At 49.8% G+C, this 24,187-nt stretch overlaps 2 protein-coding genes across 3 annotated transcripts in view; both read right to left on the bottom strand.

The window, feature by feature from the left end:
* Nucleotides 1-24,187, bottom strand: part of LOC144772264 (uncharacterized) — a 1,157,681-nt gene that overhangs the window by 845,620 nt on the left and 287,874 nt on the right. The gene's annotated exons all lie outside the window — the stretch shown is intronic.
* LOC144772267 (histo-blood group ABO system transferase-like) overlaps nucleotides 1-24,187 on the bottom strand; it is a 134,573-nt gene that overhangs the window by 93,487 nt on the left and 16,899 nt on the right. The window contains exon 2 of the mRNA XM_078656499.1: nucleotides 7,222-7,311. Coding sequence (XP_078512625.1) covers nucleotides 7,222-7,311 — 90 coding nt within the window. The remainder of the gene's footprint in view (nucleotides 1-7,221; nucleotides 7,312-24,187) is intronic.

Here is a 24,187-nt window from a genome sequence, read left to right as displayed (position 1 = left end):
ACTGTCACCTGCTGGATTGCTGCCTTCCTACCTTCCTGTCAGAGTTAGAGGGATTGGACCTTACAACTGACATCAAGACTCCCAGAATGACTCCAAGGACTAGTCTGCTGGCCTCCTGTTCAGAGCCACGGGGACATAAAAGACTCCCAACCACCTGAACCAGCACCCAGATCCAGCTGGAGCAAGACTCTGACCTCCAATTGCTGTCCCTCCCCCCACAGGTCCTTGACCCCTGGTGTGGCCTCAGAGAGAATGAATTGAAGTTTTTGGGCTCTTTGCAACCAAAAGCAAGCCCATTGGTGCCAAAAACATGTCACTCATACAGCCGGCCAACACGAAAGCTACAGCATCGACAGCTCGCAGGGAGCTCCATCACGAAGCACTGGCCCACCCGTTTGTGATTACAACCGGATCTTTGCTCTTAGCAGCATCCGTCTGAGACACCAGGCCTGGTCTTCGCATTACATCAACGACCTTTCACAATGCCTCCATGGTCCTTACTGCCTCCTCTACTACAGACGGGACTCTTTGCGCTAGACTGAGAAGCAAACCTTTCCACAGAACTAACCTGGTCCCTCTATCCAATCTGTGCCTCATTGTGGTAGGCCTGAAATCGTGACTTTTCTTCCAGTGTCATAGAAAAAGATAGCTGAAGGTAGCGATATGGGCTTTTTGGTACTATTTTCACTGAAATCCATAAAACTGTATATCTCCGGTCTACTGATTGTTTTTTTGTCGTTTTTGGATTAATTCTTTATTAAATGTAGCTCTATTTTTCTAAATTAGTATGGGATCCTTTTTCTGTGTAGTGTTCTCATTTAATTAATGTTTGAAGTGTTGCACAAATACTTAACACTTTGTCAATCCTGACTGCTCTGTGACAAGCTACCAGAGGGTTGAGCACAGGTTAATGTGGAGTTTGCTTCTGATTCATCCTAACAAGGATTATGGTTGCTGCTTGACTAGGTTTTCACTAACCTCGAGCCGTAACCCAATTCCTTACACACCATATAGAAAATCATTAACCAGGAGAATGGAATCACAGCATGTGATTATTTTTTGAATATCCAATTGATGTACCCTAGAACACACAGTCATGATTCTAAGTTTGTCGTGTTTTTTGTCTAACATTTAATTTGTTGTTCTTTCATGGTGTCCTATACCAACAGTTTTGTGGAACTGTGATGGGGGCTTATTTTGCCCTGATCTATGGAAATAAACTTGCATATACTTCTCTTGTGGGCTTAAAGCCACCCACCTCCCCTACGTTTGTTTGTTTAAGTGTCCTTTATAAATCCTTGCTTGATAGTGGTCAGTTCTGCCTGTTTGGCCCTCCTTTTTCTTTTTCGTTTCATCCCATGGAGCAGGGACCAAATAGTGTATACTACACTTTGTTTGGTTGTTTATCTGTTGTTTGGGGGACTTTTTTCCCTTGGTTTCCTTCTTGTGTTATTGTGTGCCTGTGCTCAGCTTTGTCGCCGTAGCTCCTTGTACATTAATGGAGCAATTTTCGCTGCATGCCCACCCCCACCGACCCCTGCTTCACTTTAATGCAGCACTACCCTTAATCAGGCTGCACCCACTTAATGGCCGAAGCGCTTCTTTTATCAGCACGGCACCCGGTATACGGCCACAATGCTTCATGTTTCATGAAGTGCAGCAGACGTGAAGTAAGCACCGTGTTGATAAGATGAAGCCGTGAGGCTACTTCATTCACTGCCCCTCATGTTTCAGCATTTTAGCGGTATTTGGTTTCACTCTGAAATATTGCCTTCTCCTTCAACAGATGGCTTTTTTTAAATCACACATTCTGCAATTCAGGGCAGCACAGGATCCGATAGTTCTGTAACATGCTTCTTTTTTCCCATCAAACATCTATCACAATAAGACTGCGTTCATTGGATCGGATGCGCAGAGACGTCACCCTGTTGTACGTTGAAATGCGAGTCTTCCACAACTTGGTGAACTGCTTTCTGCAGCTTTTTGCACTGTTTTGTTTTCCTGGTTCTTCCTGGAGTGCAAGCTCAGTTGTGATCTAATAGAAAGCCAGCCAGCCCAGCTTCACAGTCAGTATAACATGCCTAAGCGATAATGCCCGTTCAGCGAAGGCAAACCCCTGCAGCTCAAAACTCACGTATGGCAAAAGCGGCTATACGAATATGTGTCTGGTGAGATTTTCAAGCAGGAAATCTTTGGTAAGCACAGGAAGGCGGGGAGGGGGTTGTGTAGTTCTTTACAACTGGTTTGCGCAGTCGATCCCTTAAAAGGGTCTACTGTGTGCCATTCTCACTGGCAGCTTTGAATTGGGCCATTTGGGTATCATTGAGATGGACGACTGGAGCAGGGTGGTGTGAAATAAGAGTGCTATCAATCAATCAATCAATCAAGGACATTTATAGAGCGCACTACCTACCCGGAGGGTCTCAAGGCGCTTGGGGGGGGGGGTGCTGCTACTGCTGGAACAACCAGGTCTTGAGCTTCTTCCTGAAGGAGAGGTGGTCTTGGGTCAGGCGCAGGTCGGTCGGGAGGGAGTTCCAGGTCTTGGCGGCCAGGTGGGAGAAGGACCTTCCTCCTGTTGTCGTTCTTCGGATGCGGGGGACGGCGGCGAGGGCGTGACTGGCTGATCGGAGGTGGCGTTTGGGAGCGTAGAAGTTGATGCGGTTGTTGAGGTAGCTCGGGCCTTGATCGTGTAGGGCTTTGTGTGCGTGGGTGAGGAGACGGAAGGTGATTCTCTTGTTGACGGGGCGCCAGTGCAGGTCTCTCAGATGTCCGGAGATGTGGCTGCGTCGGGGGATGTCGAGGATGAGTCTGGCTGAGGCGTTCTGGATCCGCTGGAGTCTCTTCTGGAGCTTGGCGGTGGTTCCGGCGTAGAGGGCGTTGCCGTAGTCCAGTCGGCTGGTGACGAGGGCCTGGGTGACCGTCTTCCTGGTCTCGATGGGGATCCACCGGAAGATCTTCCGTAGCATGCGCAGGATGTTGAAGCATGCCGAGGAGACGGCGTTGACTTGTCAGGTCATGGAGAGGGAGGAGTCCAGGATGAAGCCCAGGTTGCGTGCGTGGTCTGTCGGTGTGGGTGCGGTGCCCAGGGCGGGGGGCCACCAGGCGTCGTCCCAGGCGGAGGGCGAGGAGCCCAGGATGAGGACTTCCGTCTTGTCTGAATTCAGTTTCAGGCGGCTGGTCGTCATCCACTCGGCTACATCTTTCATCCCTTCGTGAAGGTTGGCTCTGGCAGCGGCGGGGTCGTTGGTCAGGGAGAGGATCAGCTGGGTGTCATCGGCGTAGGAGATGATGTTCAGGTTGTGTTGGCGTGCGATGGGCGCGAGGTGGCTCATGTAGACGTTGAAGAGGGTGGGGCTCAGCGAGGATCCTTGAGGGACGCCGCAGATGACTTCGGTGGCCTCTGACTTGTACGGTGGTAGACGGACTCTCTGTGTTCTTCCGTTGAGGAAGGAGACGATCCATTCCAGTGCCTTCTCCTGAATTCCGACGTTGCTGAGGCGCTGCACTAGGGTGCGGTGGCAGTCAGTGTCGAATGCCGCGGAGAGGTCTAGGAGGATGAGGGCCGCTGTTTCTCCGTTGTCCATCAGGGCTCGGATGTCATCGGTGGCAGCGATGAGGGCGGTCTCGGTGCTGTGGTTGGCTCGGAAGCCAGACTGTGAGGGGTCGAGGGATCCATTCATCTCGAGGAAGGCGGCCAGCTGTTTGTTGACGGTCTTCTCGATGACTTTGGCTGGAAACGGGAGGAGCGAGATGGGGCGGTAATTCTTGAGTTCGGTGGGGTCCGCTGTTGGTTTCTTTAGTAGAGCGCTGAGTTCGGCGTGCTTCCAGCTCTCCGGGAAGGTGGCGGTGTCGAAGGAGGTGTTGATGATGTCCCGCAGGTGGGGTGCGATGACAGCGTCGGCCTTGTTGAAGACGTGGTGAGGGCAGGGGTCGGTTGGAGATCCGGAGTGGATGGAGTTCATCATGCGGACGGTGTCATCGGTGCTGATCGGAGTCCAGGCGCGGAGGGTGGTGGTGGGCGGCGTTGCTGCGGTCGTTGTGTGCGATGGTTGAATGCTGAAGCTGTTGTGTATGTCCGCGATCTTGTTGTGGAAGTAGGAGGCGAGGGAGTTGCAGAGGTCTTGCGATGGGGTGATGTCGTTGTTTCCGGCGTAGGGGTTGGAGAGCTCTTTCACGATGTTGAAGAGTTCCTTGCAGTTGTGTGCGTTGTTGTCCAGCCGGTCCTTGAATGCAGTTTTCTTGGTGGCGCGGATCAGTTGGTGGTGCTTCCGGGTGGCAAGCTTGAGGGTGGTCATGTTGTCCGGTGTTGGTTCCCTTCTCCAGACTTTCTCGAGGGCTCGGCAGTTCTTCTTGGAGCTCTTGAGTTCGTCGGTGAACCATGGGGCTTTCTTGCTGCCGGGTCTGCTGGGCGGGGTCCTCAGAGGGGCGAGTTCGTTCGCGCAGTTGCTGATCCACTTCGTGAGGTTGTCGGCGGCCTGGCTGGGGTTCGCTGAGCTGGCGGGAGGGTGCTGACTCAGGGAAGCGGCGAGCTGGTCGGCTGTGATCTTGTTCCAGCTTCTTCGGGCAACCTGTTGCTGGTGGTGGTGGATCGTCGTTCTTCTGAAGGTGAAGTGGACGCAGCTGTGGTCCGTCCAGTGGAGTCCTGTGGCGTGGCTGAAGGCGATGTCTTTGCTGGATGAGAAGACGGCGTCGAGTGTGTGTCCGGCGAGGTGGGTGGGGGTGGTCACCAGCTGCTTGAGTCCCAGGTTTGCGAGGTTTTCCAGCAGGGTGGTGGTGTTGCGGTCGTCGTTGTTCTCCAGGTGGAAGTTGAGGTCCCCGAGGAGGATGTAGTCGGCTGAGGGGAGGGCGAGCGGGCTGATGAAGTCGGCGATGTCCTCGCTGAATTGTGTGCGTGGTCCCGGGGGTCTGTAGATGAGGGTGCCTCTGAGGGTGGTCTTGGGGTTGACGTGGATCTGGAAGTGCAGGTGTTCGGCGGATGCGATGGTGTCGTCGGTGTTGGTCGTGATGCGGATGGTGTTCCTGTGAATGATGGCGATGCCTCCTCCTGTCTGGTTGACGCGGTCTCTCCGGATGATCTTGTAGCCGTCCGGGATGGCGATGGCGATGTCGGGCGCTGAGGAGGCGTTCATCCAGGTTCCCGTGAGGAAGGCGACGTCTGGGTCTGTGGTGTCGAGCAGGTTCCAGAGCTCGACGGCGTGTCTGTGGACGGAGCGGGTGTTGAGCAGGATGCACTTCAGGTGGTTGCTGCTGGTGTTCTGCTTGGTGGACGCTGGTGCAGTGCAGGTCCGGATGCAGGAGAACTTGCAGGACTGGCAGATGAAGGATCCGTGGGTGCGTCTCGGGGTGGCTCGGTAGCATCCAGGGGTTCAGCCGGCGTTGAGTGCGTTGAGGGTGGCGGCGTCGTACGTCCGGCGGGTGGGCTGGGGTCTGCGGGGGCCAGGGGTCCTGGCGCTGGGCGCGGTCCAGGCGCGGACGGGCGTAGACGGGCTTACCTTTGGCGCACCCTCGGCGCTCAATCGGTGCTCCCGCTGCGCGCGTCCACTGCGCGGTCGCTCTGGGGACGTCATAAGAAGGGAGCCGGTCGGGAGGGTCTGCGGGGAGGCGGGAGCGCGAGCCAATCGGCTGTCGGGGGGGCGGGGCCACGGGCTGGGGCGGCGGGAAAAGCTGGAGCCGGCTTGGCAGCCCTCGAGAGGCTGGGGCGGCGGGAAAAGCTGGTGTGGGCTCGGCGGCCCTCGGGAGGCTGGGGCTGCGGCAGCGGCAGCAGGCACAGGAGCGTGGGGGTGACCAGGCCGAAGGCGCAGTGGTCACTCCCTGGATCTTGCTCTGGCTCCCCTTAAGAAGGGAGCCGGTCGGGAGGGTCTGCGGGGAGGCGGGAGCGCGAGCCAATCGGCTGTTGGGGGGCGGGGCCACGGGCTGGGGCGGCGGGAAAAGCTGGAGCCGGCTTGGCGGCCCTCGAGAGGCTGGGGCGGCGGGAAAAGCTGGTGTGGGCTCGGCGGCCCTCGGGAGGCTGGGGCGGCGGGAAAAGCTGGTGTGGGCTCGGCGGCCCTCGGGAGGCTGGGGCTGCGGCAGCGGCAGCAGGCACAGGAGCGTGGGGGTGACCAGGCCATGTTGTTGTGCATGGGGGGGGGGTGGATTGAAAGGTGCTGTACAAGATGGTCAAACATTTGTGTTATGCCTGGTATTTTACAATGGACACGGCATTGGAATGGTATTGGCCCCCTTTCTGCTTTAGATAGATGTAGCGAGGTAGAGAAGTGTGGCTCAATGGTTAGAGCGGCAGACCCTGCTGCAGAGGTCTGGCCGGGACCAGGGTTCAATTCCCGCCTCGGCGGGTCTCAGGCTCAATTTCCTCGGACCTGATAATTCTCGCCTCGGTGCCTACTCCAATCATGGAGTCCCACTCTGCACCTCTGGGCAATAGCTTGCTTAATCTCTACAACGGCCCCAACAACGCTGAGGATGCCTGGCTTCACCTTGGGGGTGCCCAGGAGTGGGCTCCTCACAGGGAAGGCCAGGAAGGGTTCCTCGGCAGTATTCGTACAAGCGCCGAGATGCCTACGGGTAGTCGTGCGCTATACAAGTGCGTAATCATTTCATTTCATCATTTCATTTCATTTCATCATTTCATCATAGCTGGGTTTGCATTTAATCTATCATTTGTTTGGAAAAATCATTTCTGTTCCCTAAGTTATCATACCCTTTTTCAGGGGAAGGAGGAGGTCGGTATTCCTTCATTCTGTCTTGATAAATAAGTCAGATATCTTTCAGTTCAGGGATACTTGTTCCATGTGACCCTTCAGAGTGCAGAATGCATTCTGTGTTTAAGACGTCTGTACTGAGAAGTATTCAGTGTCCAATAACAACACCCTCCTTACTGATGGGAAGCTTTTTTTCAGGAAATCATTAACTTTGTCTTTCGACAGAGACACACCCACCATGTATTTTCTTTAGTTGTGATGGTGACTTAAAGCTTGAAAGACTAAAACGTATTTAGCTGCCATAAAATTCACTTTGGAGAATTATTGTATTCATGAAAAAAGCCACCTTCCTGGAAATGTGCATTAGAACAAGTACAGAGCTGGTGTTCAGGTAGGAAACCTGGCTGCACCATGTCTGTCAGCTGAGACCCATTGTAATGAAGCAGAATCCAGACTCACCTATCACTGACAAACCAAAGTAATATATCTGATGCTTATAGATAAATGACACAATGGTGCTTACCTGCAAACATAGGAGTCAGCAAATATAACAGTTAGTACAAGAGAACAGAGAAGGATAGACAAAAACCATCTGGTAGCGTTTGATGTGTACCTGTAGGAAAAATATAAAAATTAGTGAAGTTCACAAGGGAGTTCAAAATTCAGTAAGAACAAAACACACATGCACATTATTCATTAACTCATTTTTCATTTCATACAGCTTTATTCGATCATTGTGAACAGATCATAAAAGCAAAAGAATACATATAAAAATATCCAGGTCAATAAATATTCATATATACATTAGTTAAAACATTAATAAATACATTTTATTGTGGTCCAGTTAAAACCATTAAAATCAGTTATAGTAAAAAAAAAAAAAAAAAAAATGTTCATAATGTGATTACAGGGTAGTGCAAGAAACTATGCCCACCCTTTTCCTCCTCCTGAGGCAGGCCCATAGATATGAGGCAACACAGAAACAGACGAATGGTTCACATAGGGATTTTACGAAATACATGGCGACCCGACATTGCTTAAAATTATGATGCCTCAGAATTGGCAGTATAAACAATTTTCTTGCTTCAGAATATTTTTGACAAAATAGTAGGATATGCAAAATCTGCTAGCCTATACTTCTTTTGCGGATATCCCAGGAGCACGGGATCATGTTTAATCTGAAGCGCAGTCGAATAAATCTGTGCAAACGTTTTCTTAAAGCTACAGCATTGCACAACCATTCGCCAAACCACAGTTGCCTGTGAGGCATCAGCAAAAACTACACATATGCTGTGAGCGAAATGCTAATTGAGGGTAGGAAAAAAGCAGCCAGTCATGTAACGCGATCACTTAGTTAGTCTTTCTATAATTGTAGAGGCCAGAGCCAAAGAGAACATGATTTTATGTTAATGTAGGTGTTTCCAGTCTTACACCCCCAGAATGATGGCAAGACAGGCAGGAGTAAGTCGAATGGTTTTCTCATGAAGTATTATCCTCACAGAAGGAGCTTAGCTATCCCTCGGCCAGCCCTAGAGTTACTGACCACTAGGATACTCGCAGGTCACTTAGAACACAGAATGCCGACTACCCTCACACTTCACGTTCTTATAGAAGGCTCTTTACCTCTAGCATTGCAAGCTTCATAAGCGCAACACATCTTGGCCAGTGTACTGAAGGAATAGCAATATACAAAAACATATTTCTAACTAAAATAAAACCTTACAAGTGTATACAAGAACATCAAAGTTCAATGATGCCCGACTATTGAACATAATCCCTCAATGTCAGATTTGGGGGTCTCTAGTTGGCAGAGGTAGGGAACTTTGACCAAATAGGGACCCTTGTGTCTAGTCAGGGTAAGGGGCTACACTCCTAAAATAACCCCTGCTCACCCCCTTGGTAGCTTGGCACGAGCAGACAGGCTTATCTCAGAGACAGTGTGTAAAGCATTTGTGAACACATACAGTAATACAGTGACAACACTACAGATGGACACCACACAGGTTGTATTATAAAAATAAGCATTATTGGACTTGGCCCTTTTTGGCAGGTTCGCCCCTAAACTTTTTGCCTTTTCTCTGACATGGTGTTGGTGGTTTTAGGCCTCTGGGCACTTTAGCACTGTGGTCCAGGATTGTAAAGTGTGTGTGCTCTCTGTGTACATTTGATAAGGTTGGCCTGCCCTCCCATAGGAATGCATTGGGGATTCCATGATAAAGTGTGTCAGTGATAATTCCTGGGTTGGGAGGAGCAGCGTGGTCGAGTTTAGTATGTATGAAATTGTAAGAATAAATGCTGCACAATGGTGTGCACAGAGTTATGATGGCTGGTTGAGGAATGCCACTTTTAAAAGTTGGCATTTCTGTGTGCTATGTGTCTGCCTGCCTGATGTGAATTCCATGTCTGGCTTTTGAGTGACAGGGGCTGAGAGGTGTGTGTGGCTCCAGGAGGAGCAGGATGAGTCAGCCCTAAGCTGAATGGGACATTTGCAGTGGGAGAAGGGGGAGGAGTAATCCCCTGACCCTCCCTAAATAGGACTGTGCCCAGACTGTACAATGCTGGTTCCACCCCCTGTGGGGTGTCTGATCACCTAGCCCCCACCTGACAAAGGGGAAGAGGAGCATGGAAAACAAAGTGCTCCAAATCCCCCCTAAGCCAGTTGCATCTGGTTCACCCACGCCCTGAACTACAGACAAAGAGATTGTGGAGTATAAGTTTAGGGGCTGTGACCCCATGATGTTGTTCTGTGCTGGTGCTGTCCCTGACCTTGCTGGGACATGCTGCTGCTGGGGGCCCAGGAGGAATCGCCATGAGGGCTTGCCTCCCTGGGCCCAGCCTTGCGCCCCCTGGATCTCTCATGGACTTTTTCTGAGGAGATGGGGCTCCTAGCGTCTGGAGAGTGCTATATTGTAATTATTCTAAGATGGAAGAGAGAGTGGACTTTGCAGCGCTGCGCTGCATGAAAAAAGGGAGGGAATCACTGGCATCAGGATTCCCCCGAATTGTGGGGTCCGAGCGGGAGCCCACCCTGCTTTATGATTATTTTAAATGGCGGGTGCCCACCCCGCATTTGTGGTGCCTTTTTGCGGGTGCCCACCCCGGATTGTTTATTTCCAGGCGGGTGCCCACCCTGCTCTCTTTTGATGGAAAGATCACCGCCGTGGCCCGGCGCGATCAGGAAGCCAGGTGGTTTTGTTTGACCGTGGGCGAGGCGCAAGAAGGAAGTGCAGCCGGAAGCCAGGGGATGCTTGGCTGCGAACGTGGAGGAGGAGGGGAGCCTACCCCGCCTCCACGAGCCCCAAGGAGAAGTTTCGGCACCAGGAGAGGGACCGGGTGAAGAGAGGCAGAATCGTCTGCCGGGAGAAGAATGGAGTGCTGGACCCGACGCGGCTCCAACAGTGGGGGCATGTTTGTTTTTGGAGCCACGTGAGGGCCCATAAGGCTCCGAGGTGCCGGGCACCTCTAGGGATATGGTCCAGCTGTGCCGCCATAGCTGGCAGCTGCAACGTAGGCACATTTGTTTCTAGGGCCCCAGAGGGGGTCCAGAGGGCGCCGAGGTGCCTGTGCCTGCTTATATTGGCTCCCAGCTGCCCCGCCTGAGAAAGGGCAGCTGCAACGTTTTGCGCAGATGGTATAGGAATCCTTGAGTGGGACCGAGGAGGCACAGTGGTGCCAGGGCTAATTCCTTTTTCCAGCTGCACCGCACCAGCGCGGGCAGCTGCGACGATGGTGCACATTTGTTGAGAGAGCCCCAGTGGGGGCCCAGAAGGCACAGTGAGTGCCATACCTACCGTGATGATCACAGCTGCACGTCAATTAATGGCAGCTGCTACGTTTATGCCAGAGCATCTTGAGGAGTCCCAGTGGTGACCCAGGAGGCACAGCGGTGCAAGCGCAATGACACGCGCTGATTCTGCTGCATTGGCAGCTGCCCTGACATTAGAGGCATTTGAGCCCTCTGAGAAGGCCAGTTGGCCAGGGGGACAGTGTGAGGTTGATAGGGCGCCATGCACTACTGTGATTTATGTGGTTCTAGGAAATGTGATTTACGCACTGGAGTTTATGCCTCTAGTATTTATGTTTAGGAGATTATTCCCTAATATTAGGTTACCGCATAATGTGTTTATGCTTGTGAGGTTATGGTCTAATGTGTTTAGGCCAGTGAGGTTATTGCATAATGTATTTATGCTTGTGAAGTTATGGTCTAATGCGTTTAGGCTTATGAGGTGATGGCATAATGTGTTTATGCTTATGAGGTTGGCGCAGAATGTATTTGACGCCTAATATGATGCTGATTGTATAATATGATTTATGATGCAGGATATGATGCTGAGTACAGTGTTTTACTAGTAGTTACTGGTTGTGTGCTACATTTATCATTGGTTCTACATTTATTATGTGTACTTATGACGGTTCTGACAGTGGCCCAATTGGCCCTGTCATGTGTATATAATCTCCTGTCAATACTGCCTGGTGCCAGTTGGCACAGTGTATATTGTCTGATTACTATTCTAATGTGTTTATGATAATACAAAGGCTATTTTTGATATATCCTTGTTTGGAGTTCCTTTTGTGGTGTGCCTTGTGTGTCGCTGCTGTGTGTGTGTTGCGGAAACTCTTTACACATTGCCTCCGGAATAAGCCTGACTGCTCGTCCCAACCTACCAAGGGGGTGAGCAGGGGTTATCTTTGGTGTGTAACTCCCTTGCCCTGACTAGAGCGATGGTCTCTGCCTGGCTTTGGCGCAAGCCTTAGCCAACCAGAGATCCCCATTTCTAACACTCAAATATGCAGGTGGTCTGTGATTCCTAGCACAGAATTCCCCTTACTTGCCACAGGAATTTCAACCACTGCATCACTCGCAAAGAAACGTGATTCCACACAGGTAAGTCCTGAAATATTCTGTACCTCAAGCTGCAGCCAACGCTTTGCGTTCAATGGGAAAAGGAGAGTCTCTCCTTGATAACCACCCGGATTGATATCCTTATATAGTTGGTCAATTTCTGACCAATGTTTAACCTGTTCGGTGCTCGTGACGGAACCACTCCGTCGCGAGCCACGGGCGCGCTGTGCTGATGACGGAGTGGTTCCGTCATGGCGTGGCCGCCCCGCCCACGCTGCAGGAATTCCGCTCCTGCGCGGCCGTTCTAATGAGCGGGCGGGGCCGTGATGGAACCACTCCGTCATGAGCACAGCACGCCCTTGGCTCGGTACAGAGTGGTTCCGTCACGAGCATGGTGGCGCCATGCGACCCCCCTTACCCCCAGTGCCAAGGGGTAAACAAACATACTCTTGGGGATGATCGTGTACATTGAACCACAGCATAACTTGAGCTCAACACTTTTACCATCTATTACAAATACTTCCCTGGGTCTTGTCCACTTGCCTTTTGTCATGCCGGTGCCTTCCACACAGAGAAAACGATCTTCACTGACTTTCACTCCACACTCCTCATTTACGGTGGCCACTTTAAATGTACCACCTTGTTTACAAACAGACGCAAACTAACCCCTACAACCGCACTTTCGGCAGTCCTTATTCATTGCTACACATTTCCTTTATTCCGCTGTATGGAAATTACTTCCACACCAATAACATGTTTTATTATACTGCTTAGGTTTTCCAAAGGTGCTACTAGATTTGATTACTGCACCCACATTAGATTCACCTTTGGACACATTAGACACTTCACCACCACTAATCTGCTCCACCACTTTGGCCATGTCTATGGCCAGAGATGCTTGGGGGATACTATTTGCCTACACTCTCTGCGGGCGTGGCGTGGGCGAAGGGACTCTGAGCATTGTGACTTCTGGCAGACACCTGATGTGGAAGGAAGGGGTGAAAGGGAACTGCCAGGAACAACTAGCACCCCTCTACACTGTCTCTTCTTGAACTGTAGACCACTTAGCAAACATCGGACAGAAATTTGCGTTCCTCTTAACGACCAAGAACCAGTTTTATTATTCCTAGTGGAAACATGGCTTAATGAGACGTCTACACCTGATATCTTGGAAGCTTTGCCTGAGGGCTATGCGATTTTGAGGATGCACAGGGTTGGCCAGAAGGTGGGGGAGGGGTATTGCTGTGATTTTCAGGAGAGATCTTCAGTTTAAATTGGAGAAACATGTGCTTTCTAGCTGTGAAACTCTTCCTCCCCATGTCCTCCGCTATTCTAATTAATTTGCATTTAGAAAATAAAGGCTGTAAAGAATTGGCTGAGTTTCTGATAGGCCTTCAGGCTTTGGGCATGGACCTATTGGTCCATATTTCTACACATAACAAAGGTCATACGTTAGATAATATTTTCACTACTTGCCCTGGGACGGTTGCTGCACTGCCGGTCCCGGTAGCCTGGTCAGACCATTATCTACTGTCTTTCAGTTTATTGCCACCCGGTTAGGCCCTCCACTCGCAGGATAGTTGTTCCAAACCTACATTGGTCCGGAAATGGGTCACATTAACTCAGGATGCCTTTGAAGACGCATTTGCCGGCAGACTTCCTGAGGTAGGGGACAACATCCAGAGTGCTGAGAGTTAATATCTAGTTGGATGTTGGAGGCTGTAGCCTCCCTGATACTGTTAAAACAATGTAAAAGTGGGCGTACATCTGCCTCTGCGAAGTGGTTCTCGGGAGATTTGGCGCAAATTAAGTCCAGTTGTAAGCATCTTGAGCGCCAATGGAAGAAGAGCTATCGGGGTGAGAACAGACAGAAATATTTGGAGGCTTTGAAGCTTTACCATCGCCAGATTAGGAAAGTGCAGAGGGAATATTACACAGGGCAAATCGAACTAGCAAAAAACTCCACGAAGACCATTTTTCAGGTCGTGAAACTATTATCCTCTTTGGAACGGATGACAGCCGCGCTCCCTGCCTCCATGGATTATTGTAATCAGGTCGCTGACTATTTCATTAATAAGACTGATAAGATATATGCCACCTTTCCTGAAATTAGTAGGAGGCTTGCCCCCATGCCTAGTTATGAGGTTCCGTGGACCAAGGATAAGTTTGCCCTCTGCCCTCTGGTGGAAAACGAAGTCCTTAGGCTGATGGAGGTGGTGAAATCTTGGTCACCTCTTGATCCGGCCGCTCCAAAATGCTCTGCAACTTGGAAAGAAAATTATCTCTCCTTTTCTCACCTCACTACTGAACCTGTCCTTTAGCACGGGGCAGATTCCCAGTAATTGGAAACATGCCATGGTGGTTCCTCTGTTGAAGAAACCCTCATTGGACCCCGCTCTCCCGGAAAATCTAAGACCCATATCTCTACATCCCTATGTAGCTAAAATTGCAGAGAAACAGCTGAATGGCCATCTCTCGATGTTTCTGGAAGAGAGACGCGTTCTTCACGATACCCAGTCCGGCTTTAGGCCTATGCATAGTACAGAGTCTGCTCTCCAACTGGCAACCGAAGTGCTGAGGGCTGCGGCTGACGAAGGTCGGACCACCGCCTTGATTCTGCTGGACCTAAGTGCCGAGTTCGACACGGTATACCACGGCCTCCTACTTGAGAGGCTACGGGAGTTTGGGGTCGGAGGTGTCACATGGACCTGAATTTTTGGGAAAATAGATCCTTCCAGGTTCTGCAGCATCCTTTCAGCTCCAGGGTCTGTCCTTTAAACCAGGGGGTGCCGCAGGGTTCGGTTCTCAGCCCTACCCTGTTTAATATTTATATGCGCCCACTTGCAAATATTGTTTTGAGACATGGAATTCAGCTGGTGTCATATGCTGATGATACTCAGCTAGTTGTGACCCTGGAACAGAAGGAATCTGGAGGGGCTGCCAATTTCAGAACTTGCCTGGGTGAGCTTATGGATTTGATGAGACTGAGCTGCCTCCAGTTAAATGCAGGGAAGACTAAGGTGATGGTGGTTGGAAAACAGCCCTCTCTTTGGTCGCAGCATTGGTGGCCAGATACACTTGGGCCTAGTCCAGTGCCCAAAGCCAAGGTGAAAAATTTGGGAGTGTGGTTTGACAAAACTCTTTCCTTCTCCGAGCAAATATCTGCTGTGGCCGGGACATGTTTTGGCATCTTAAAGATGCTACGTAAGATTCATTCCAGGGGGAACTACTGTACAGGCTTTGGTCACGTCTCCCCTTGACTATTGCAATGTCTATCTAGGGGTGACTGCAAAAAATCTTAACATCTTGCAGAAGGTCCAAAATGCCGCAGCCAGTCGAATGTCCCAAGGAGGGCCTCAGTGGGGGAAGCTTTAAAGGAACTGCATTGGCTCCCTATTCGGGCCACAGTTACTTTTAAGTAAGGGAGAACAAGGGTACCCCGATATATGAACCTGGGGTTGTGATGTGTTTAGGAGGTACAGTGGTTCAGGGTTGGCCTTGATAGGTCCAGAGAGGAGGAGACACAGTGTGTGATGGTATTTGCCCTTACAGAAAGGTGTACACTCAATGTGGATTGGTACTAGATCAAACAAGGGAGCAGGGTTGCAGGAAACCAGTTTAGGGTTTATTTTCATATAGATACATTAGGGCTCAAAAAATATAAACATATACGTTCAGGTGTTCACGAAAGTGGGTAGGTGCGTGTTGTGACTAAGTGAGAAGTGACATAAAAACATAACACCACATTGACAACATGGTAGGACTCCAATTAAGTATATACAATGGAGAGAGTCCCGGTTGTAAGGGTCTACGGCGTTTCGATCTTTATCTTAGTTAAGATCTTCTTCAGGACAAGGTGTGAGCAGTCTGAAACTGAAATAGAGCATGAGAATGTCACCTAATGGCCTACTTGATATTTCCAATGCATTGTTCAGTGACTAGGTGCTCCCAGTGAGTGCATTGATCATAGGTACACATTTATTAATTTGTGGTGGGGTACATCTAATGTACAACCCGGAGTCCTAGTGTAGTTGGAGGGGATAACCAGTGCTAGGTTGGTGGCACGCCTAGGTATGGGGATTGGGGAGGAATTTACGCGATGCAGTGCGGTTGCACTTACTTAGTGCTTACGGATAGGAGAGGGAGAGAGGATGACTCTGGTCCTTCATGTCCTGGCTAACAATTCATCGCCAGGGAAGTGGATCTGTAGGAAGCAAGGGAGGTTAGGCGTTTTATGACCATAGTGGCTATGGGGGTTGTTTGAGTTTACCCAGTAAATTGCTGCACTTACAGAGTAGGTGAGAAATGAAGCTTGTTCTGCGTGTGTTATTTTCAAAAAATTCAATTGAAACCATAGGGTACTGGATCTGCTGAAAGAGAAACAAAATGTATAACCTTGTTGTTCAGTACGGGGCTATTGAAGGTGGATTGCGCCAAGGAGATAAGAACTCACATGTGTAGCCCATCGCTTTGGCATACAGTGGCGATTTTTGGTAGGCTCGACGGGGTGTCTGAGGGTTCCTATTATTAGAAGGAAGAAAAGGGTCAGACCTGGCTAACCATGTGGGATGAGATATTTAGTAGGAGGAATCCTTGAAATGCTTACTTGAGGGATTTGCGCATGTAATTGGGTGCGGGGTCCAGGCGGGGGTGTGTTTGGCCCGGGGTGGGCCGGGACTGGGCTCTTGAATTCACAGTGATGAGCCTGAAATAGCCAGGCGGGATTTACCGGGAGTTCTATGAGCAAGAACAAGGCCATTAGAAAATGCGTTAGGGGGCCCAGAGAGCAACCTTACTTAGTCCTAGTGTGGGCTAGCTTACTAGATGCACGTGGACACTCGTACTGGACTTAAGTCGGTATTCCGTGATACCTCAATGGCGTTGCAAAAAGATTGAGGCATGAGTATGAGTGTGTGTCTCTAATCGTGTGGAGAGTCATGAATCAGCTCTTCAAAAAATGGTTATACGTTGATTCAGTGCGGCAAGGTACCGTAGTAAGACGGTGTTGTTTTATTACTATTGTCTAAATACTTGCGCTTAAATTAATTTAAAAGTTGGCTCACCATCGGTTGGGCGTGGGCTGAGAGAATCATAAGGCTGCTTCTTAAAAAGTGGCGATTCAGTGAGGCAAGGTACTATCTTGTCTGAACACTCTTGCTTCTAATAGTTTAAGAACTGGCTCATGCTGGTTGGGGCGGGGACTGAGAGCGATCATTAAGTAAAAATACCTTACGTATTCAAGTGGGGGTGTGGAGCATCATGCAGGATCTGTAATGATGTAGAGGGGATAATCTACTTACAAGTTAAACGTATGTGGTGGTCCTGTAATGCAGGGACTTGTGGACATTAAAGTGAAAAATCAGGTCCCAGGCCTGGGGCATTGGGCCAGATGTAGGTAATTCCCATTTACCGATTCCTAAATACCGAATTTTACTGATTTGGTATTTAAGAATCGGTAAATGGGATGTAGCTAATTATTCGGTAAATTTGACCGAATCGGTAGGATTCGGTAATTAAGAATCGGTATTTACCGATTCGGTAATTCCCATTCATTAATGAATGGGAATTACCAAATCGGTAAATACCAATTCGGTAAAAACACCCTGTCGCACCCCTGAATAGTGCATGGGTTCACATGTGGCACACATAAATGCCCTAAGGGCATGTATGTTTGCCACATTGCACTGTAGGAAAAGCAAAACATTGCTTTTTCAAAGATTTTTGTTATTTACCACCAACTTGTAGTTGGTGGTAAATAACGAATCCTTAACTGAGGAATGCACTCACTTGAGTGCTCTCTACATTAAATTACGTATTTGGTATTTTACCAAATCGGTATGTTAAGAATTCGGTAATTTACCAATTCCTTAAGTTACCGATTCGGTAAAATACCGAATCCTACAATCATGCCACCTACATTCCAAATGCCAAATACCGGTCGGTAACGGCTGTAATTCGGTAACTTCGGCCGTTACCGACCGGTATTGGGCGACCTACATCTGGCCCGTTGTGTGATCTCTTGTCGGTGGGGTGTTTTTTTTTTTCACTTACTTATTCGTGTCAGCCGTAGTCAGTGGAACAACTTCCTGGTCTGCACGCAGTGTGGAATGCGTCTGCGGCACAGGAGGTTTTTTGGGTGTGTTCTTAAGGCTGTGTGCACAATTGGGAGCATGCACAGAGTTAGGCGTTTTCCTTTATCGCTGGTCTAATTGGCTCATGCGCATTGAAGAACACATTTGGGCGTTCGTATTTGGCCAGTATTATACGTGTATTAACAGTGGCAATTGATCAATAATGCGATGCCACAGCAGGAATAAGGGACCTGAGCGTGTGCTTAGTAGGGAGAAAGCGCAGAGAAGGGCGGTTTCCTTTACCGCGGGTCTAATGGGCTCATGCGCATTTGAAGAAAACACTCGGTTGTTTGGGATATTTACTATAATACGTGCAATAACAGTGGCACACCATCGGTCATTCAATGTTTTGCCATGGCAGAAATAGAAAGGCCCTGAACAGTGTTATAAAGTAAGGTCCTAATCAACATTTGGCATAGTACATGTACATATTTCATATACCTTTCAAGCGGAATTTATAAGGGTGATAGTGGTAGGTAGTCCCTGGACGTTTTTTCCACAGGTTCCATAAACAATTACAATTATGCAAGGCTATTCGAGAACTCGTTTGTTGGATCAAGAGGAACAGGTTAACAGAACAACATTAGTAATACTGTGATGACAAAACTGGGGCATTGAGTGGTACAGGCTGAGGGGAGTGAGAGTGAGAGTGGACAGTATCTTACCTTTGGACAGTGCTGGCCGCGCCTCACTAAACGGAGACTGTGCGTGGTGTCGTCAGGGGGGCGTGGCAAGGTGGCGAGGCAGCGAGTGGTGAGGGAGTGAGCCGTGAGCAGGAACCGGGGGAGAGAGGACTGATAGCCGGCTTCCAAGCCTGGCACCGCGGTGAGCTGAAGGCCGAGGTAGCAGTGATAAGGGCTGCGCTTTGCCCTGTCCAGCTCTGCCCGAGGTTCATCGGCTTATCGGCTCAGGTGCGTGAAGTGTTGAGTGCCGGTGGAGACGGTGCAGAGCGACCTTCGTCTGGTAAGTCAGCACAGCTGAGGTCGAGCAGTTTGTCGAGTCGATCTGACTCTGTGCTGGGGTGTAGGGTGTGGCTGAGAGTCCCCGCAGCGCTCGGCTTCCGCCGCTGTTGCTGCGTGGGGGTTTCCCTCCCTATCACTTTCCCTCCCCCCCAGACTGCTTGCTTGCTTGCCATTTGTTGTTGGCCGCACGTGTGAGTACCTGCACCGCTCCCCGATCACCTCACCTCACCTCACCTGCGCGCGCTGAGGGCTGCTCTAGTTGGCTTTGGCTCACCAGGGCCTGCTCAGGCCCCTCCTCTTCACCCCCTTCGCCGACCTCGCGCACCTACCTGGTCGACTGGCCAGTCTTTCCAGCTCTGGGGCTGCTCCCTCCGCTCTCTTTCCTAGTGCCTGCCCTGACCCGGGCTCCGCAGGCAATCAGCCCCACTGCCCCCATAGTCCATCGGGTGAGTCGCCTTGGTCGTCGAGCTGTAACCAACACAGCGACGCGGCCATTACCCTACCCCCGATAGGGCACGTGGGGAGCGGTGTGTGAGGGTTGCCGCGGGTCCGTGGTCTGGGCGGGCGGGTTGAGCCGAGTGGGGGGGTGCCTCGCATTGGGAGTCCTACTCAGAACCAGTCCCTTCCTCAGTAGCTGGAACCATGAGGTCAGGGAAATTAAGGAAGAACGCTGCAGTTCCCAAGCGGCGGAGATCCAAACAAACTGACCCAGAAGCAGTTCCCAAGCGGCGGAGATCCAAACAAACTGACTCAGAAGTGGAGCTCCATCAGGGCAGTCAAAACTCGCCCAGAACTTCTCCAGAAAAAATGGCAAAACCTTTGCAGATCCCCAATAGAGATATATACAAAGTTAGCACCACAGTAAAATCAAAAGCCCTAAAATCCTTGAGTCTGCTCGACTACTTTAAAAAAGACCCACCAATGATTATCCTGTCATCTCAGCAACAACCCCCGCCCCTGGGGCTAATGAGGTCCGGAGCCCCGGTTGATTCAGCTGAATCAAGTGCATCCTCTTGGTGTCCGCTACCCTCCCAATCTTGGGTGCCTGAACCTGAAAATTTGGCCCAACCTCCAGGAGTCTTCATCTTTGGAGGAATAACCAGCGATCAGCCCAAGGACCACTCGGGTGACTCAATTCAGAATCAAAACCTTGAACTTAATCAACAAGCCCAATTACCATTGTGTCAGCCGCCTTCTCCCTCTACAGTGGCTACAGAAGTAGCCGGCCAACTACAACTTCAGCTGGCGGGCCCCAAGCCCGAGCCAAGATCACCTCTTGATTTGATACAGCCAAGACCATCTCTGGACTTAACACAGCTGCCTGAAATTAAACATCAACTAATCCAACATAGCCCGGGGGCGCCAATGGACCCTTCAAAAACCCCTTTTGGCCAATTAATTTTTGATCAAATTCACGGTCAAAACATCATTGCTGGTACAAACAGCAGTCAATCACTCGACCCACTCCAAAATACAATTACTCCAAAGGAGCAGTCAATTGCCCAAAGCCCCGACTTTGCCCCACACGCCGCATCTGTTGCAACTAAGATATCACTTCAAAAACAGCCAAACACCTCTGACCCCAGCGAGCAGCTTCTAGCGGACTTATCGTTCTTCTTTAAAAACACCCAAAATTCTCCCAATTCAACACCCACCAAAAATCTCCATAAAACGGAGCACGCAGGGAGCAGTGTCTGGCCACAACTTCTTCAGACATTTGAACACACAGTCACTGCTCTAAACTACCACTCAGAAAAGCTAGAGATTCAGGTCGACCTTTTAAATACTCTAGCCCTATTTACATCAGGGATTGACAGCAAACTCGATAAGTTGAATAATCTAATCATAGGGGCCCAAGCGTCCACAAAGCTAATACAATCTGTCTGCTGCTGCTCCCCAATCATCGACTCTCTCTCCTCGCTTCCTGAACTGCAATCGGATATAATAAAGGAAGTTAAGTGTGTGAAAGGAGGCTCCTCATTTGCAAAACCGGGTTTGCAACAACAAAACCAGTCCGCTTTGCCGCACTATCCTGCCAACACATGGCTCATGACCAATGAAGAAATGGAGTCTTCTGACGGAACAGCTCCCTGCCCAACTCAATGCAATGGGGACGCGACTGGCGGGCAAACACAAACCTTGCCGATGAGCACTGCACAATCTAAACTCATGACAGAAAATGGCGGGGCTACAAGTGAACGCCCAGTTAGAGTTAATCATTCAGTCACAGGGCCGAGGACTGGGTCAGTGCCCCTTATTGGGCCCACACTGGAAGAACCTCAAGCCCAACCCCCGCCGTGCAGCAAGAGAGAACGTAAACGCCAACGTAAAAACAGAAATAAAATCAGGGCCAGCGTTAACACGGCTCACCGGAAGCTCTTCCCCCTTTTTGAAAAACAGGCGAACAACAAGTCTCTAGGTGAGATGAGTGCTTTATCACCTTTAATGAACCCTCAAGAAGAAATACCAGGCTCGGACACCCAACAGGGCAAGGCAAACGCCCCAGATATGGGTGAATCGGCCATGGAACCAGTAACAGACGAGCCTAGTACAGCTACGGAAACTTCAGGGACGGAAACCAACGAAATCAACAAGGTAAAACCAACGAAGCCCACGACAAATCAAGCAAAAACTAATCTAGTGTTGGATCCAGTCCCACTCGGAGCGGCCAATGTCACTCCCAGAATGACCTTTAAAAAAACAATTTATAATAAACATGTAAATTGGTCCACTCCTACACGACATTTGCCGAACGTCGTATATCGGCAGTCGCAACAGAAGCAAGAATTGGACGCAGGCCAGTCACCAAACGAATCACATTTGATTGATCAAACAAACGAAAATGACTCGCCCCATCATCAGCTCCTATTAGTCCCAGAATATAAATCTAAGGGCCGCCAAGACATTCTTAACAGAACAAATATATTAAAATTAGCGGTGGGCATCCCGGGGCTTGAAGGCTTGGCCTCAAAGCACATCGAATCCATAGAGTTTCTTCCCCCCAGAGGTAGCCAACCATCTGAGGCAACCTTGGTGTCCCTTAAGTCGGCCAGCTGGGTGGGTGCCTTTATGGATTATAAGACCATCCTGCGAAGCTGGGGCATCAGAGTTTACCCATACACCACGCCCGGCTACCCCACTACCCTGCTACCCCAATCTCCATCACTTCAACAAGTCGAGAGCATTAGATCGGCCATCATTGCAAGACCATACTCGATCCTAAAAAACACATCAGGACCCCAAGAACTTTGTAAAACACCATTAACAGAGGTTCCCGACACTGATCCCAGCCAAGGATGGTGGTGGCTCCCCGCGATTTTGTCGAACAAAAGCTCAGAATGAACCCCAGCAGCAGGGTTTGTGGGTACAATAAATAAACCTTTGGACGTGCGAATGTGGCCAACAGTTTCTCCAATTACACACAATCATCAAGGTCATGACAAATTCACATCATGTTCCTGGAACATCAGTGGGCTTCACCACAAAATCGAGAGTCAAGAAACTCTCTCTTTCCTATGTGAGCATACAACAATAGTCCTTCAGGAAACCTGGGCAACCGATGGCCACCCCATCATCGGGTTTATCGAATTCTGGAATCCAGCCCTCAGGGATAGCCCCCATGGCCATGCAAAAGGTGGCCTATCAACTTATATATCCACAAATTTAAAGGGCTCAATTAAACGCCTTTCAATTAAAGAAGATTGGATTCTAGGAATCAAAATCAATCGGTGGCGAAACCTTCGCTCTTTACTTTTTTTAAATGTATATATCAATCCAAGCTCCCGCACCAAAAAAACTCACTTGGCCCGCTTAACGGAAATCATGAGCAACCTGGCCGCCGATTATCCAACTTCGGATTGTATCGTTACGGGGGACTTCAATACTAACTTATTCCAGGGATTAACTGCGGACACCGAGGAGCCATCCCTGTATCACATCATCGAGGCCATAACTCAAACCAGACCGCTGAACCAACCCCATAGCGATCTAGGAGAGCTCTGCGTGTCGAGGCTCAATAGCGCAGGTTACTTGGTAATGAATGGTAGGTCAGCAGGGGATACCCCACCAAACTGGTCTTGGTCTAATGGCAGCAAATACTCCTACTTGGATTACACTATCTGCAATGCTGACCTTTTACACTATCTAGACATATTCAGTATTCTTCCACGCACCGAAAGCGACCACAGGCCCCAGGTTTTTTCCTTCAATATAAGACCAGGGACTCATAAATTAGCTCTCCCAACCCACTAGGGAATATACTCAGAAAATCTAAAGCGCCTGAAGTGGAGCGACGAAATTGGCCCGAAAATCCTACAAGTATGTAAGGACTTTAGAAACAACGATGACAATCTAGATGCCTCACCGATCGCCACTTGGACGTCGCTCTGCTTCCACCTGACTAGACGCTTCCCAGCTAATACGCAGGGTCACAGTCGAACTAAGACCCGCAAATTTGCACTATCTCTAAACACAAAATCACTCAAAAAGGCAAGGAACAACGTGCTGCGGCAACTCGTTAAATCTCCGGGCAACTGTGAAATTTTGAACAGATATCACAGAGCCCAAAAGGATTTCAGGTTGGCAATCACCAAGGACAAGCTCATCTATGAAAACCACTTTTGGTGCAAGCTGGTGTGGGAGAGCAAGAGGAAAAATGCCAGGAAATTCTGGGCTTTAATTAATCACTCAAACCTGAGCTACTCAAGCTTCGGAAACGCAAACATTCAAGAAGCAGATTGGGCAACTTATCTTACGGACCACTTCAAGGCACAAGATCATCCTGATCTGGCAGGACAGGGCCTGCCAGCAGAATTGGGGGCTGGCTCTGGTATTAAAGGGCTAATCTCTATCGATGTAACACACCGGCCCGACGACCCACACTTGGTGACTGATGACAGGACAACCACAGCGATAACAAAGGCTAGACAAGATGGAGCACCTGGCCCTAATGGCCTGCCACAAAACTTGTTCAAATCAGACATAACCTTTTGGTCTGGATTGCTAACTAACCTTTTTAACTATGCACTGAGAACTGCAACAATCCCAGACTCATGGCGGGGTGCAATTATTCATCCGATTTATAAATCAGGTTCGCGAGCTGCCCCCCAGAACTACAGACTTATAGCCCTGTTGGATATCGAGGCGAAACACTATGCAGGGCTTCTTCTGGAGGACCTGAGGCAATGGGCAAATGACTTCAACAGGGTGCCAATGAATCAAACCGGGTTCACCGCTAATTCAGGGACCATGACCAATCTACTAGTGGTGTCATCTATTGTCGACAAAGCCCTTTTAACATCTAGGCTTGTGTTTTGTTGCTTTGTCGACTTCAAAGCTGCATTCGACAGGGTCCCCAGGGAGGCCCTGTGGGAAAAGCTGAGGAAGTGGGGAATTCCTAACAATTTATTGAATGCAATTATCCAACTGCACTCCCGTACTTGGGTTCGAGTAAAGCTGGGGTCCGGCACGCATCTCTCGCGAAAAATCTCTACATCAAGAGGGGTTAAGCAGGGATGCGTGCTGGCCCCTCTCTTATTCAACCTGTTCATTGCT

Source organism: Lissotriton helveticus, chromosome 8 (genome assembly GCF_964261635.1).
Source record: "Lissotriton helveticus chromosome 8, aLisHel1.1, whole genome shotgun sequence".
NCBI lineage: Eukaryota > Metazoa > Chordata > Amphibia > Caudata > Salamandridae > Lissotriton > Lissotriton helveticus.
Note: the sequence above shows the minus strand (reverse complement) of the source record. Positions and strands in the feature narration are given on the sequence as shown.